General features: G+C 42.0%; 1 protein-coding gene across 1 annotated transcript; it reads right to left on the bottom strand.

Annotated features, from left to right (window-relative positions):
* Positions 1 to 2,149: 2,149 nt before the first annotated feature.
* On the bottom strand, positions 2,150 to 12,015 carry LOC115050060 (BTB/POZ domain-containing protein KCTD16-like). Its single transcript, XM_029512784.1, has 2 exons — positions 11,193 to 12,015; positions 2,150 to 3,240 (listed from the first exon to the last, which is right to left on the bottom strand). The coding sequence occupies exons 1-2, from the start codon at positions 12,013 to 12,015 to the stop codon at positions 2,789 to 2,791; spliced, it is 1,275 nt and encodes a 424-aa protein (XP_029368644.1). The 3' UTR covers positions 2,150 to 2,788.
* Positions 12,016 to 15,386: the final 3,371 nt, after the last annotated feature.

The raw sequence follows: 15,386 nt of genomic DNA, 5'->3' as shown, positions 1-15,386 counted from the left end.
ATGGAGACATGCTGCAGGCAACAAGGCCTCACCGAGTGAGGGATTGTTTTTGTTTGTTTGTTTGGGGTTTTTTTCTCTGGGGGAAGAGATGGATGGCATTTTCATCTCCCTATTCCAGATGTCACACTTGGCATAAATTATCCTGCTCTTTCCTTGATGTATTGTTTCAGACATCCCCCATGTGTTGCGACAATAACAGGAAAGTGATATACACTCTCTTATAATCCAGAATCTAATACTTCTTGTATGAAAAATTAAATCCTGTTTGTTTGAATTTGCATCATGCCACTATTGTTCCAAACTTTTCTGGTCACCTGATATCTGATAAATAGAATAATTCTCGCTACTCTTGAATGCCCAAGGGCTTTGCAGTAATTTCCTAATACAAGGGCTGCAATCATGCTGCAAAACCTGTCTCCTGATAAAGAAAGCTGTTGTGGGAAACACAAGGCCTGCAGGCAACCCTGATGGATAATTGAAGGCAGTTAGTGGTGGCAGCGATGTTTTCTGATTGAAGATTTAATGTAACTCTGCATCCTAGAGGGGGATGTTGGTTATCGACCATCTATAAAGGCAAGACAGCCAAGGCCAGGATCTGAGGCTATTGATCTGTAAGGAAAGCAGAGTGGTAACAGCTTTGTTCAGGTGGTTCTGTGGGATAGGCCAGCAAGGTCAACGAGGTCAGGCTGGGCCACGCCGGGCTATCTTGTGACATTGTGTAAATTCGATAATGCAAAAACAGATTCATTGATTTTTTATCGGGGTATTAGGATTCAGACAGGCAAAATGCCATCCAAAGTGGATCTGGTTTTCAAAGACGGGGAAAGGGGCATTGGATTTCAAACTGAAAGATTTCATGCTGTGTTCCTATTGAAAGCAGGCTGAGGGAAGCGATATGGGTCTGGGTGCACAGAGGAGGAGAGGAAGAATAGCCACTATATCCCTGACAAATTCATTATGTTGCAGTTCCCCTCCAGGTTTTTGCTGATTTATTCTCAGCCGGCATATTAAGAATATAATGCCCTTACTTTATTGAGTTTCTGGAAGGCCATTCAAATGCTAACCGGTATCTCTTTTTAGTTAAATAGTAGCTAAATGGAGACTTGAAAGCCTTGAGAAAATTGTTTTACTTTTTTTCACAAAACATATGGGCGCAAGATGATGTCTTTTTTGCTCTGGATTACAGGTGTCAGTTTGCATTAAAGCACTTATGTTAACAAAAGTAGAAGGGCAACAGGGGTGAATGCCATATACTTACAATTTGGTTACTGTCAGATGCATATTGAGCCAAATGTTTCACTGAGCCATAACAAAGCTTCTCCCTTTGAACTTGTGTTAGAGGACGCTCACTGTCCCAAGAGAGCAGCAGCTCTTCATTTATCATCACACAGTTGTTTTAGGGGTTGCAGCAGTTCAGTCCCCCAGCCTTACTCTTTATGGATGCAATGTGGCGATACTGCAGAAATCTGTTTGCTAAAAATAGTGCACACTATAAATGGTGCTTGTGATGCGCTGCCATGGTTCTCTTTCCGTTTTCTTGAGATCCTCTCAAGAGGATGAAGCACACATTAAAATGTCAACATAGAAGTATCTATTTCACATTTTGAATGAAGCCAGTTGCGTATGCAGTGAGCTGGAGATGACGGGAGCAGCATAAGACAAGATGGTGGAAGGCGAAGGCGCGGCACACCCTGGACAGGTTGTCACTCCATCACTGGGCAACGATGTTAATCAGATCCTCGCTTTTGTTGCTGTCAGAGTGTGGCCAGTGATTGTGAGTTCCAGCCTCTTCCCTACCTCTCTAAGCCCTCTCGTTTGGATCCACGCTCCCAGAAACCAAACCTTCTCACTACAACCCACTGATGGACACATGGATTTGGTGGGACTCCTTTTTTAGGGGAGCAGATAAGTGAATGGGCATTTCTAAGTAGGAGTACTGATTGTCTCTCTATTCGATTGTCTCGAAATGTGTTGAAGGTAATAAGAAGGTCCACTATTCATGAATACAATTCTAATGCATTTATTAGCCTTTTTGCACAATTACAATCAAGAATTAGATCAATACTCATTGGCATTATATTCTACCTACACATCATCTATCCAACACGTAATGACATTAGACAAACATATTCACAATGGCAAACAGATCTAGGCAGTGCTTTCCTCATTTAAGTCAGTCTCAGTCAGAACACACCATATTTCTCCATCACACTAAACAGTGAATTGAAAGTTGGCTTGATATTGCATAATTATGCTAAGGGTGAAATGACATGCAGTGCCATTTTCAAAGCTTACTATATTTATATGTGTTATCAGTGGAGTATAGTGATATTCCATTGCTAACTCACAGCACCATCTGGGTATATCCATTTAAAAAACAGCTATTGAGGGCAATTAAACATACAGTATGTGTTAGTTGGATGATTTCAAATGATGTTGCCCCTGAGGTTGCTTTGTTGCTTCAACTAATGATATAGTAGTAGCTTTTAGTACACCTGACTCCCAGCTCAGTTCGCGATGTAAGCCCCAACAGGAGTAACCTGATTTATACATGTGCATATCATACACAACGTTGTGTATACTTTACAAATCATGACCCACACTGGTTGTACTGTGTGTGCTCCTCTAGTCATGCTGGCGGAGAGAGTGGCCATAGTTTTTTCAGTACAGTATGTGTCTTAGAGGGTGCAGTCTATTGCCTATGCAGTAAATAATCTTCACTGATGGTGACAGTACCACCACTCTCTCTTTCGTCATCTTTTCTCGTTTTTCTTTTTCACACTCATATTTAGAGACGGTACTTTCTCAGGAGCTCCGACTGCCACATGTACTTCCTCTCCGGAAAGCGATCTGGAATCCTAATGCGTCTGAAGTCCTGGATGCATTTCTCCAGCTCCTGCTCCGGAGTCATCTTCTCCTTATTTGCTTTTCTCTTGGCAGCCTCTCTTTCCCGGACTCCAAAGGTGCGAACCCGGAGCATGTCAGTTTTACGGCGCATCTCTGCCTGCTGCAGGATGTGGCCTGGCCCTTTGGGGATGGGACGGTCCAGTGTCTGGATGTTGGGCTGCCGTCTCACAGGGCCACAGATCACGGTTCCCTGAGGGGAACTGGCTTCTGACTGGGTCTCTGAACAGGAAGTGGAGAGGTCATTGAAAGAAGTGCCGCTCTCCCCCTCACGTTCACTTTTGTGACTTTTGCAGCAGCAGTCGCAGTGAGAGGACGACCACCGTGAGGGCCCACCTAGGAAACAAACAAATGAAATTACACTTGTCAGTATTTTGACCTCATGCAGTAAATTATTTGCTGTAGTCCCAATGTCCCAGCAGTCTGTATGATGACAGATTTCACAGCTAATCAAAAGAAACAGTGTACTAATCAAACAAATTCTGACAAATGCTGACACAGCAGTTTCAATGTCATATAAATATCTTTATATGAATTTCAGATCAATGCGGTGGTGTGTGGGGGTATATAAATGTAAGAACGGGCCAGTTAGTGGTTTTGACATTTAATTGCTGGATCTGAAGGAGCTGGTGGGCTGTGCATATTGCTTCCTATGATAAGGAGGACCCCTGAGCTTAGTGCAGTTCAGTGTGACTCCCCAGAAGACCTCTCCCATTTCCCAGAGCAAAGCTTGTCTCACAGCCAAAGCAATCTGGTTTTCCGTCACAGTTTCATATTAGAATTACAGCATGGCTGCCAAGAAGTAGAACTAACTGGTGTATTATTTTCTGTTTTTAGATCCCTTCAATCTAATACATGTATGAATGTACTTCCTACCTTTAAGGATGAAGAACAAAGAAGAAAGAGCAGCTAAACACCAAAAGAGGTATCTTGGGAGAAGAACCAGGTCAGTGAATAGTGGCGTGAATAGCTGTACCTGCACCCAGCAGGGGTCCTGACCTCCTGTCATGAAGATTGAAATGAGCGGTGAACCTGATATAAGCAGAAAATTTTTCGTAGCCATCATTCCCTCTTTTGTGCCTACTTCTTGTCCCATCCCTCATCTCCCCACACTGCTAATTATGAACCAGAAACACTACTGTATTGCCTGCTAGCTCATGAATCCTTCAAATAAAGACAGTAAGCATAGTAGCTGCCTTATTTTCCAAAAATATCCTTTAACTGTATCTCATTAGGATGCACGAATAGATTGATATGTACAGTATTGAAAACTTCTTTGCTTGCTCCAAAATAAACATCAGTGTTTGCAAAATAAACTGAAGCACTATGACTCTAAAACCGTCTTAATGACTTTTTCCACAGTGATAAAGTAAAAACTCAATACCAATGATATTTCAGAGGGAGCAATAATTTGTCCATTACCTCCTTCCAGTGCATGCACCAATTTATACTGAACAGAGTTCAAGGGGGATTTTAACCTCTTTGCTCATACTATAATAATGACCTTATCTCTGGTGCGATGATTGCACTGGGCTGATAGTGAGAGAGTCACTAACAGCTTTTTAAATGGCTAATCCATGAGCGAAGAGGCCAATCAGTGCACCAATTTCCCCCCACAGAAAATGAACCCAGTTGAATCCAGCAGACCAGCAGCACCAGGCAAATGGATGTAGGCACATTAGTGAGAGGATCAAGAGGCGGGAGGCTGAGCATTGTTTCTAAATGGATGGATGCTGTAGTCTAGAGGGGCGGCCTATTTAGGAAACTAGCCAACACCCAATAATAGCATCATAAAATTTTCAGGCTATGCAGGAGAATGATTTGTATAAAAGTCACTGACAGGCTGAGAAGCACCTGGCCATTCATTTTGTGTTGGCTGACAATTTGTCTAAATAGGACCTGGCCATAGAAATGGGCTGCGCAGCCCAAGTGCAGAAGAGCTTTGATGTCCCTGTCAGGCTCAAGACAGGAAACTAATAACTAATAGCCTTGTCAGGAAACGCAATCATTCTGGGGTACATTTAAACAAGTGGGTGTGTAGGATACACTTAGGTATCTTTTCAGGGAAGTCATTGATTGTATACTGTTTTTCATAGATCTGTTCAGTCTGTCTAAGAGATCATATTCCAACCACATTAAAAGACTGGGGCCGGTCCACAGACTAAACTGAAGCTGTGTCTGCACCTCTCATAAATAACATAGAGATAGGGATTTGAATTCGGTGCTGGGGCATACAGGCTTGTCTCACAGGCTGTACTCAAACTCCTCTCCATATCTAAGGAAAGCATGTTCGTCCTCGAGCTTGAGAGCTCAGTTTTATGGAAATTCACCTGCCTGGATGATAGATTTAACTGAAACTCCTTTTTTTTTTTATCCACTTAAATGTTTTAAATGGCAGAAAAGTAGGACATGGGGGACTGAAGGCATGAGCTCTGACGAACTCAAATTCAAATGTCAGTAGGTTTATTGTCATTTGTTTTTAATGTGTGCCTCTGAACTCACTCATCGTTAGTGTCTGATGATTATTTTTTGATGGCAGAGCAGCTCTTTGCTTCAGTCTCTAATCTGAAGAAGGCTTGGCATGATCAAAAAGTGAAGGAGGTAAAAATAAATAAATGCCTAAACAAAAATGAAGAATGATCGCTCAGCAGTTTCATGTGGTTGTTGTGCATAAACAATAGGCCATAATGCCATTTATTTTAATTATAGATCCATGCTGCATCTTGTATTTGGATCTCTGCACTAACATGAACTGCACTTTTAATGTAAATAATGATGAATTTTTTTAAAAACAAGGCAGCAAACAAATATGAACAAACAAGAAGAAAGCACTTCACTTTTATCAGTGTCATTCCTTCACGTGTTGGTCCAAACGCAACAGAATCCTGTGAGCCTTTGTAAGCCAAATGATTTACAAATGCTTTCATTGTTGCATGGATCTTGTGCAAAACATTTTTGGCTGAGGCTTTGGCTGGGGAACAAGAAAATGGGGAGGAAAAAAATGTGCCTTCATTGTTTGGTGAAAAAAGCAGTTTGCAGCTAGTGAGGGGATAAGAGTACAGAAGCTCTGATCTTAAACACACTTATATCTTTCAACTCTCACAGTTACACACATAATTTTCCTCTGCCATTGCCTCAGGAAGAGTGTAGTTTACATGCTTGTTAGTCTGGAAATTAGGCCAGTGTGTCCTTACAGAGACAAAAGGTTTGTCTTGCAAAGGGAATGACTGTCCTCACAGGGAGGAGGAAATCCATTTCATCACGATAGTCCTATTTGCTGCAAAAGTATCTCTTCAGCAGTTCCTGTCCACCCTGACTGATGGCTTGACTGATCTTGCCAGATATAATAACATCTGTAATATCTGCATATATTTGAATTTGTCAATATCAATTGCCTCTCTACAGACAAGCTGTTCTGCTGAAGCAACCCTTATCAGCAGCAATTGATTCCAGATACCCTATGAAGTCCCAAAAAGCTTCACATGACCTAATTCAAGGGCACAGGGCACCTTTTATGGTCTCTCATAGACTGCTCATTGACAGCTTCCCTGGCTGATTGTTAATGACAAGTGGTTGTTGTCCCCTCCCAGAATCAGGGGGTGCCAGCCTGCTGCGTCTCCCTGACAGGGAAATGAAAAAGCTACACAGACAGATCAGCCTCTCCCTATAGGCCTGTCCCCTGACCCAGCACCACACCACTCCACTGCACAGGAACCGGTGAGGCAAGATGAATGCAAGAAGGCGTCTTCATGACCTCAATGATGCCTCAAGAGACTGGGTGAATGAAGAGGTTCTGAGTCCCTCGTCCATTAGTTTGGGATATTCAGAGAGTTACAACATAACACCCACTTCAAGATCTTCAAGCACGAATTTAGGTATCAACACTTATTTAACACCTCAGTCATCCGTGCACAGGTTAACATGCTGCCATAAACCCCAAAGGGAAATCCAAAAAACCCCAAAACATCAGCGCAATTGAAGTTTTTGCATCCCGCGAGCCATTAAGCGTTTCTGGTGGGATCATTAAGATGTCAGATGGTGAGAGATGTCACAGCTGAACTCCAATAGCAACAGAGTTAAAAAAAAAGAAGAAAGAAATGACGGCCCGAAAATTATGGCTGAGCAAATAAACAGTACCATTAATTTTAGTCCCTTCTTTTAAAATAACACACTCAGACTGATCCTTTGCCTTTAATGAAGACATTGTTTTCCATTACTTTCATTATGACACTTTAACATTGCTTGAAATGGGTAATCCATCAAAGTCTATCGTCTTCCCCCTTTCTTTTTTTTTTTTGCCATTTTGCCCTGTCATCACTTGGTAATGAAGCAGGGACTATTGTGACAACTCTCCTTGTTGGTGCTTCAAGGACACCCTCAACATCTGTGGTTTGTGAGTCAGCAGTCCTGTATTATATTATAGGGGGAGGGAAAAAAAACAAAACAAGACAATCAATAAGCATGGACAGACAGTGTGAGAGGGTCTATGTGAAGCAGCTTACTTCATGCATAAAAGGGTTATTATTCAGCATCTGACTCCCACTTTGGGAATGTTACAATCCCACCAGTCTCTGATTGACTAAGTCCCCGCCAGATTGTTTTAATGCTGTATAGCGAGCTAAATTTAAAATCAATGTCTGCTGTGAAATATACATACAGAAGCCTGCAGTGAAAATGAGAAAGTAAACAGTGGCACATTTTTACATCTCATGACCTAAAACATGTAAAACCGCCAATATGGCCGAGAAAATTCAACGCATGCTGCTGAGTGATTGCTCTCAAAAACTCAATTTTCCACTTGTATCTGCACCTTTTCAATAATCTTACTTCCAAGGTGAACCAGATTGTCCACTTGAGCTGATATAGAGCACAAGGTGCTGCAACTATTGTGAGAAAAAATGGCACGAGCGCACAAAGCCGTGTGCTACTTCAGAACATTTTTCTGCCCAGGTGCTCTTTAAGACACATACAAGTTATTCATTGGAGCAGCATCCATCTCTTGTAGGCAGTGTCAATCCATCCAGACTCTGACTCTGGGAGCTGGTGGACAGCCCAATCTCTGCCTCTATTAGACCCAAGCAATTGATTACTTCCCCCCTGTCTTTCATTACTGCCTTGTGGCTGTTGTTCAGGGGCCATTATGGGCACACATCCTTTCATTCATAGTCCAAACGAAGTCTGCACAGTTATATTAACAGAGCACACCTGGAAAATGTAATCATTCTCCATCTTTACTGTACATGTCTCTCATTTTGAGAGATCACTTCTGCACAGCTCTTTCAGAGTTGGACAAATGAAACTGCCTCTGATGATACCAGCCCAAAAGCTCAATGATGATTTGTTCTGCCAAAGCTGTAACGTCAAAGCAGGTTATGTCAAAGCAGATGAGATTTTGCTCCAGGTGATGACCACGAGTATGAGTCTATAAACTGACTGACACAACCGCTTCTCTTTTGAAATATGACTCGTACTTTAAATTGCCCTGAAAATAGCTTGGTATTTATCTCCATAAATTGCATCTCCGGAAATATTTTGAGATCACAGATTGCTTTTAAATTAGCCCATGCTCACTTATTTTCCGAGGGATTATTGGCAATAATAAGACCAGTCTCTTAAATGCCAACTGAGATGTTAGAGATTTTAATCACTGATGCAACAATAATGTTGTAACAGCCCAGTATACCTGTCCCACTAAACTAAATCCCTCTCTGGTAGACCAGATAGGATTACCTCAAGTCAAGTAAATTTTTTTTATATAGAAAATTAAAAAAGAAGTGATTTTAAAACAAACACTCAATCAATACTTCAATTTTCATTCAGGAAATAATATATATAATGTTTGACCTTTTTTCATTTTTGTGTAATTTTGGCTTCTAATCTCATACATACATACATACATATGACTCATCAATTTTGTTTTTGTTTCTCTGATTATGTTGATATACTATAAATGAGTAAATTAGTAATTGACTATTTGACTATGAATTGTAAACATTTAATCTCTTTGTCTCTCTCTCTCTGTTGAAATGAGCGTCCATTTCATGTCTGCAGAGTAGTGGAACCTGGGGATTTTCTGGGTTTTGTGACCAAACCATTTGATATCTGTTCACAAATGTTTTATAGGTGATCAATTGTGATGCATTTCTGTCTGATTCCAACTTATTCAAATGATGTACAAGTCACACCAGGTTAAGTGTGAATTATTCATCATGGCCATCAGGTGCAGAATCTCTTGTCCGTGATGAATGCTCAGATGCTGTGGCCTCCTGAGGAGATTGCCCTTTGCTGAAAGTATCATTTGTTTTTTTCTGTGGAGAAAGCAAGCGCATACATCCACTGCAATAATTTAGAGCAGTGGTCTTGACCTAATGAAGGAATTCAGCCCTGTCTGTTATATGGATGATACCACACTGTAAAATGATGAATGTGAGTATTTTGGAAGCTGTGTACTAATACTGAGAGTCATGGAGTCTGTAGAAAACAACTGATCCATTGAAAAAGTGGAGCACCACAGATGATGCTAAGGAACTGACAGACTGGAAGAAAGTCTCTAAATTTGTTTACTGCGCTGGATTGCTCTTCTTACACCCTCAACAGCCTCTTTCTTTCAGTCCATATGTGATGAGATGGGAGGGGGCAGGAGGCAGGACGGGGGGGATTCTGTTGAAAACAACAAACAACAATAAAGCACATCTGTTTCATACCTCCCACCCCCACACACGCCAAAGGTGCACTTGTCTCCATGTATTCTTAGTTTATGACTTCAATACCTGCCCCAGGCCAGCTGATGTCCCACATTCAGAATCAGGTTACAGTATTAGTTTTGAAAATGGATGTCCCACTGCGCTCTCATGCCTGTCTACCTATGATATGTCTATCCATCATCCTGACCAGGACTCTGTCTCTTAATGCTCTATATCTGTGTGCGTCCTTAGGCCCTCACCTTGTCTGCTAACTATAAATGAAAACCCAGTCTCGCTCACTCTTTTTCCCCCTCAATTTTTTTCCCCCTCTCCTCTCTCGGACTCGATGAACTTTTCCGTCTGATACTTACTTTAATCTATTTTTTGCTCATCGCTCGCTCTCTCGTCTTTCTGCTTCAGTTCTTTCTCCCCATGGCCAGGTCTCATGCAACTTTTACTCCCTCATCCCTCATGCTCAGCTGCTCTCTCCTCCATCTGCTTGCCTCCCTCCTCTCCACTCGCTTTCAGCTCACTTCCCTGAATTCCCTCTCTCTTTTCCTTTTCTCTGTGTACTCTTCCTACTGTGCATGTTTTTTTCTTCCCATTCTGACCCGCTTGCAGTTTCTACCCTCTTTCTTTCCATGCTTGCATCCCCCTCCTACTGTCCCATCACACGCCTTTGACCTGAAGCTGTGTATCAATGGGGAAGGGGAGAAGGCAAAAAATGGAATGACTCCTATACCTATACCTGGCAGAAAACTACTGCAGGTCAAGGCAGAGCCATCCAAAATTACCCTCAATTAACAGCACTTCTGATCAATCATCAGAATGCACATGTCATGTGTTCTTCAGCCTGGCCTCCTGTATCTCTGACCGCCACCTACTAACTGGGTTTTCTCCACCTCTTCCAAAGGGAGCCATTGAGAATAATGAACAGAGTGCTTTTTAATTGACCATCTGGTCCAGCTCCCCCCTTTGCAAAGAGAAAACTACACCACGTTTGCAGCCAATTAAAGCATTTGCTGATCAACAAATTTCGTCGTCCAACGAAAATCAAAGCAGCAGCATTCATGTGAAGTTTGCTCCTGCTGCTATATTATTCATGACCCATCCTTGGCAGAGCATCTGCTTATGCATGACGTATGAAGTTTAGCAGCATTATGCCTCATCTCCTCTGAAATCCTGGGCAATTTTGCCTTTCATCTGGGACCCTCAGACAAATCTTTAAGTCCCCGGAGGAGACTCAAAACCGGAAGGATACCTGGCCTCCTGCCTTCTGGTGGTCCAGGCTATATTCTGGTTTCTGCAGATCGCCTTTACATGTTCCCTATAGATGGGCTTTCACGAGGGCAAATACTTAAAATTTACATTTTTACGCCATGTAATGAATAACAAAAAAAACAAAAAATATACAGACGTTTCTATAAACTGGGTTATCTTGGACAGAAGGATGGGCTTTTTATTCATTACCCAACTCTACCCACTATCCTACTGATGTTAGTGTTTAACTTCCTTTTTGGTCTCATTGTGACTTCAGAAGGTCAAAATTTTCATTTCAATTTACACCACCTCTGAAAGTATGTCTGGGAACAAATCTTCACTCACGGTAGAAGATGTACTGTGCGTAATTGGACCAGACCCTGTCATCCGCGTAATGACCGATGGAGGACGCAGTCAGGGAAGAATTGCAGGCCACAATGTGAAATCCGCTCTCTGACAGCATGTCGAAAGCTCTCTCTAAGTGTCTGAACTTGAGGTAAAACCTGCAGCTGTAACGGTCCGGTGGTCTGTCGGTGTCCCTGTTCTCGTTCAGGGCGTCTCCAAACACCTCTTTGGCCAAGCCGACCCTGCTGCTGATGAAGATCCTCGGCAACTTTTTGGCCCTCGTGTCAGTTTGACTTTCTCTGCCTCCCGAGGCGCAAACGCCTTTGAAGGCGACGGTGATGTAGCCGTACCTCCTGTCCAGGGAGTAAGAGGGGTAAAACCTCTGGTCGCTGCCCTGCGACGCCTCATCCAGATCACTGTGGTACAAATCGTCTGGAAACAACTTGGACTCATCGGAGGACAAAAGTTTGGCCAATTCTGGCAGCTGGAAGTATTCCGCCTCTCTTTTTAGCCTCCCCCTCTCGGGAAAGTGGTCTGGGAGGACAACCTGCTTATCTCTTAGGTAATCCAGTACATACCGAAACAGAAAGCCATCTCTGTCGATAAAATAGCGTCCCCTCAGGTCCCGGGACAAGTCATTGGAAGAACCCTTCTTATTAGAAAACAGCTTCCCAAGTAAGGAATTTGGAAAGCTTGTCAAAGTGGCATGGCGAGTGTAATACACTTGCCCACCCACATTTAGCTCAATAACATCAGACGGGGGGTTTTGCACTGACCCTTGCTCTTTTGCAGGTTGCGCTTTGCAGTTTTCGCTCAGTGCCATTTTTTTGCAGCTCTTGCACAAAATCTGAGTGTCGATCGCAGCGCGCAAAACGCCCCAGAAGTTCAGACAGTGGCGTGTAGGTGCATGGTGTTGGTCTACTCAGATCCAAAGCACAGTCTTGAATCAAGTTACAGTCCTCACATCCAGCGTCTCCTGACAAGCAATCCCAAGACGTGCCTACAGCATCTCCTTTAACCCGATGCGTAAATGCGTCTGGCTACAGTGGATCCTTCTTCTGACAAGATCGATTGTCATAACCAGCATACTGTTACACACATCCACTGTGACGGATCACGGCCGAGACTTTTTCAAAAAACAAAAAACCAAAAACAAACACTGCCATCAAAAAAGTAAAAAAACTAAACAAAAACATTTTGTTGACCTAGGTTGTCTGTCCAGAAATCTACAGGCTTGCGTTTTGGCTTGTGGTTCAATCACAAGTCCGAGATAAACTGAAGGCTGTGCGTGCATTCCCCCATCCTGCTACTGAGCGTCGCTCCTCGCGAATGGGCTGCTGGAAGATGCTCGGAGGATGCTGAGAGAGCGGATGATGGGAGCGGGACACCTGAGCGCACCCATCTCTCCAAAGTGCTGAGAGCGGAAACGCTTGGTCCGGCAGAAGGTTGGAGATAATGTTGCTCCAAGCTGTGAGACAGAGAAAAAAATCGTCCCGCGAAGTGATGTCTTACATCATCTTAAAGGAAAATCACATTTGCAGAGGAACGACATAAAATGGACTGATGTGGGCGCATCTGTGCAGATTTTTTTTTTTTTTTTTTTTTCATGAAATTCTGATGTAGCCGCAGGCGACGTGCAGCTGGCTGAGAGTATTCAGGTCTAATGCAGTTTTCACATCCCAGCGTTGCGGATTTTAATCCCTTCCTCTGAGTCTTCACAGAGGCTTTCGCATTTAACGCTTTTAGCTGACGCACTTATCCCGGGAGACAAGCGAGGGGTTAGGTCCCATCATCAGCGTCCTGCTCACAGACGGCTCTGACAGCCGACCGTGAGCAGAGCTGCTGATGGAGCTCTAGAGCACACCACTACTTTAACTGCTTTTCCATACACCTGCCGTCTGAATCTTCATCCATGGATCCCTTTCTTTTTTGATTTGACCGGGTGACTCCTTACTTCAGCGCCACAGCACATCCCAAACAGACACAGACTTCTATAATAAAAGCAAAAATAGTAATAATAAAATAAAACAATGCAGGCGGGGATTGATACCCCGCCATGACACCCAGGACCGTCTCTTCGTGCTACAGTTATCCTGAAGTCCATTTTGGTAGCAAATCCTCCATAAAGTTCACCTCCATGCAGTTCTGTGAGGGGAAAAACCTTATAAAAGCTTCATTACTGAGTTGATTGTGGATTATAGTGGCAGGAGAACAGGGCTTTGGGACTTGTACATTATTGCTCAGGGCCAGCTCAGTGAATTTGTTAGACAGTCATCACTGTATAACCCACAGTGAAGCCGAGTGAGACACAAAGCTGAGTTTAAAGTTCCTCAAGGTAACATCTATGACCACCTGATTATCGGGGACTACTTTTATACTTAAACTACAGCATGTATGTTCTGTTTATTCATTTTAGTCAGGTTCCTTATGTCCACATCTCTACAACCCACATCACATGTAGCCACCAACAAAACCAAAACTGATCTCTTTTATGTCCCTTGTTTGCTTTTTCATCCTGTTTATTTGTGTGCGGCAGAGAGAGATCTGAAGCCTTCTTGTAATAAATCAGAGGCTTTTATTGCTGCAGTGTTAAGAGCAGGCGTTGATGGTAGGAGAGCACCCTTCTCTTGTGGTTTTGAGGAGGCAGCGGTCACGCTCTACCCTGTTAATTCAGAGTATATTGTGCTGGAAAGGGGTTGCTAAGCAGCCACGAGGGACTGAGTGGGATTCAAATAGTGGGGATTTAGAGCTACAGTGAACACACCACTGATGTCTTTCGCTGTGAAGGAAGGTTTTACAACTAATATCATATATGGTACTGTCATGTTTTATTTTATTTGATCTTAAAATTATGGTGGACACCACCATAGGTACCGTAGACAAAGTAGATATGACACTATATTTATAGTGTTGGACCTATACAACAGCAAAATATGGAGTTCATATAATTTTCCCTATGATAGAAACCTGTTTCCTATTCATTGCATTCATTCAACTATTAGAGCCCATTTCACTGCCTCCTGTCTTTGCTTTATTTCCTGTTCATGCACCACTCCCAGGTTGGAGTCTGTCTTTTGGAGGGGTTGAATTTCAGGCAACTTTGGCATGAATAATGTAAGATAATATGGCTCCCAGCTGAATGTGAAATAAGAAAATCTGTATGCAGTGTAAATGAAATTGACAATTGTGGTTTTTGAGAGCTCCTGCATTATAAAGTAGTGTGGCTTCACCACACTGCTGGTGGTCCCTATAATCCATCACCTTCCTATGAAACATTTTGTTTTACTAATGTTTTTTTTTGTTTGTTTGTTTTTGTTTTTTATTTGTAGCTTTGATTTTTTTCAAGGACCATATAGATAAAATACTAAAAAATAAAGATGGATGATATAAATGCTATTTAAAAAATATGATATAGTACGATTTAGACACATCATTACCAGTTATGGTGGGTACTAAATTTAATGTTGTTCCATCTTATGGCAAACTGACTGATAGTATAACAATGCATAGATGTGGATAAATAGGCCATGTCCACATTTGTCAATCAATATGACACTTAAGATGCCAGATAAATGTTTTCACAGTATACACGAAACATTTTCTATCCCCTGGATTAGATCTTGCCTATATATTTTTGGATTTAATGGCTCCCCTTATTGGTTGGACTCACAATGCTTTGAAAGAACTGTACCCAATAACGGGCTGCTAATATCCACCAGCATGTTTTGATGAATGGATAAATTGTTAATGACTACGAACAGCTTTCTGAAAGACCTTGCACTAGGCCCAATTTTTATGAGAGAAGTTGGCCATGTTTCTTTTGGAACGATTTTGCCGATTTGCAATAGAATTGTGTATCTGCAGATTGTATATGAATTAATTGTTTAGCAAAATGAAGGTTTAACAAAACACAAAATGTAATTTATAGTTTAAATACTAAATGAAACATTGCTTAACAGCTGACATACACCAAGGATTCTTTGCAAAGTACTTCACTGTAATTTTAGATGTTGTAAACATAGTGTGATTATATTTTTGCACATGTTTTGAATGAAATTCTCTGTGAATACGCAGATTTGTACTTTTTTTTAATTGAATTGGTATATCAACTGTATTTATTAAGAATCTAAACAAATTAAAGCTTTTTATTTTTTAGAAAGTTTGATCATTTGATAATGTTTATTCTTAGATTAG

Source organism: Echeneis naucrates, chromosome 10, assembly GCF_900963305.1.
Source record: "Echeneis naucrates chromosome 10, fEcheNa1.1, whole genome shotgun sequence".
Lineage (NCBI taxonomy): Eukaryota > Metazoa > Chordata > Actinopteri > Carangiformes > Echeneidae > Echeneis > Echeneis naucrates.
This window is presented reverse-complemented; position numbering and strand designations above follow the sequence as displayed.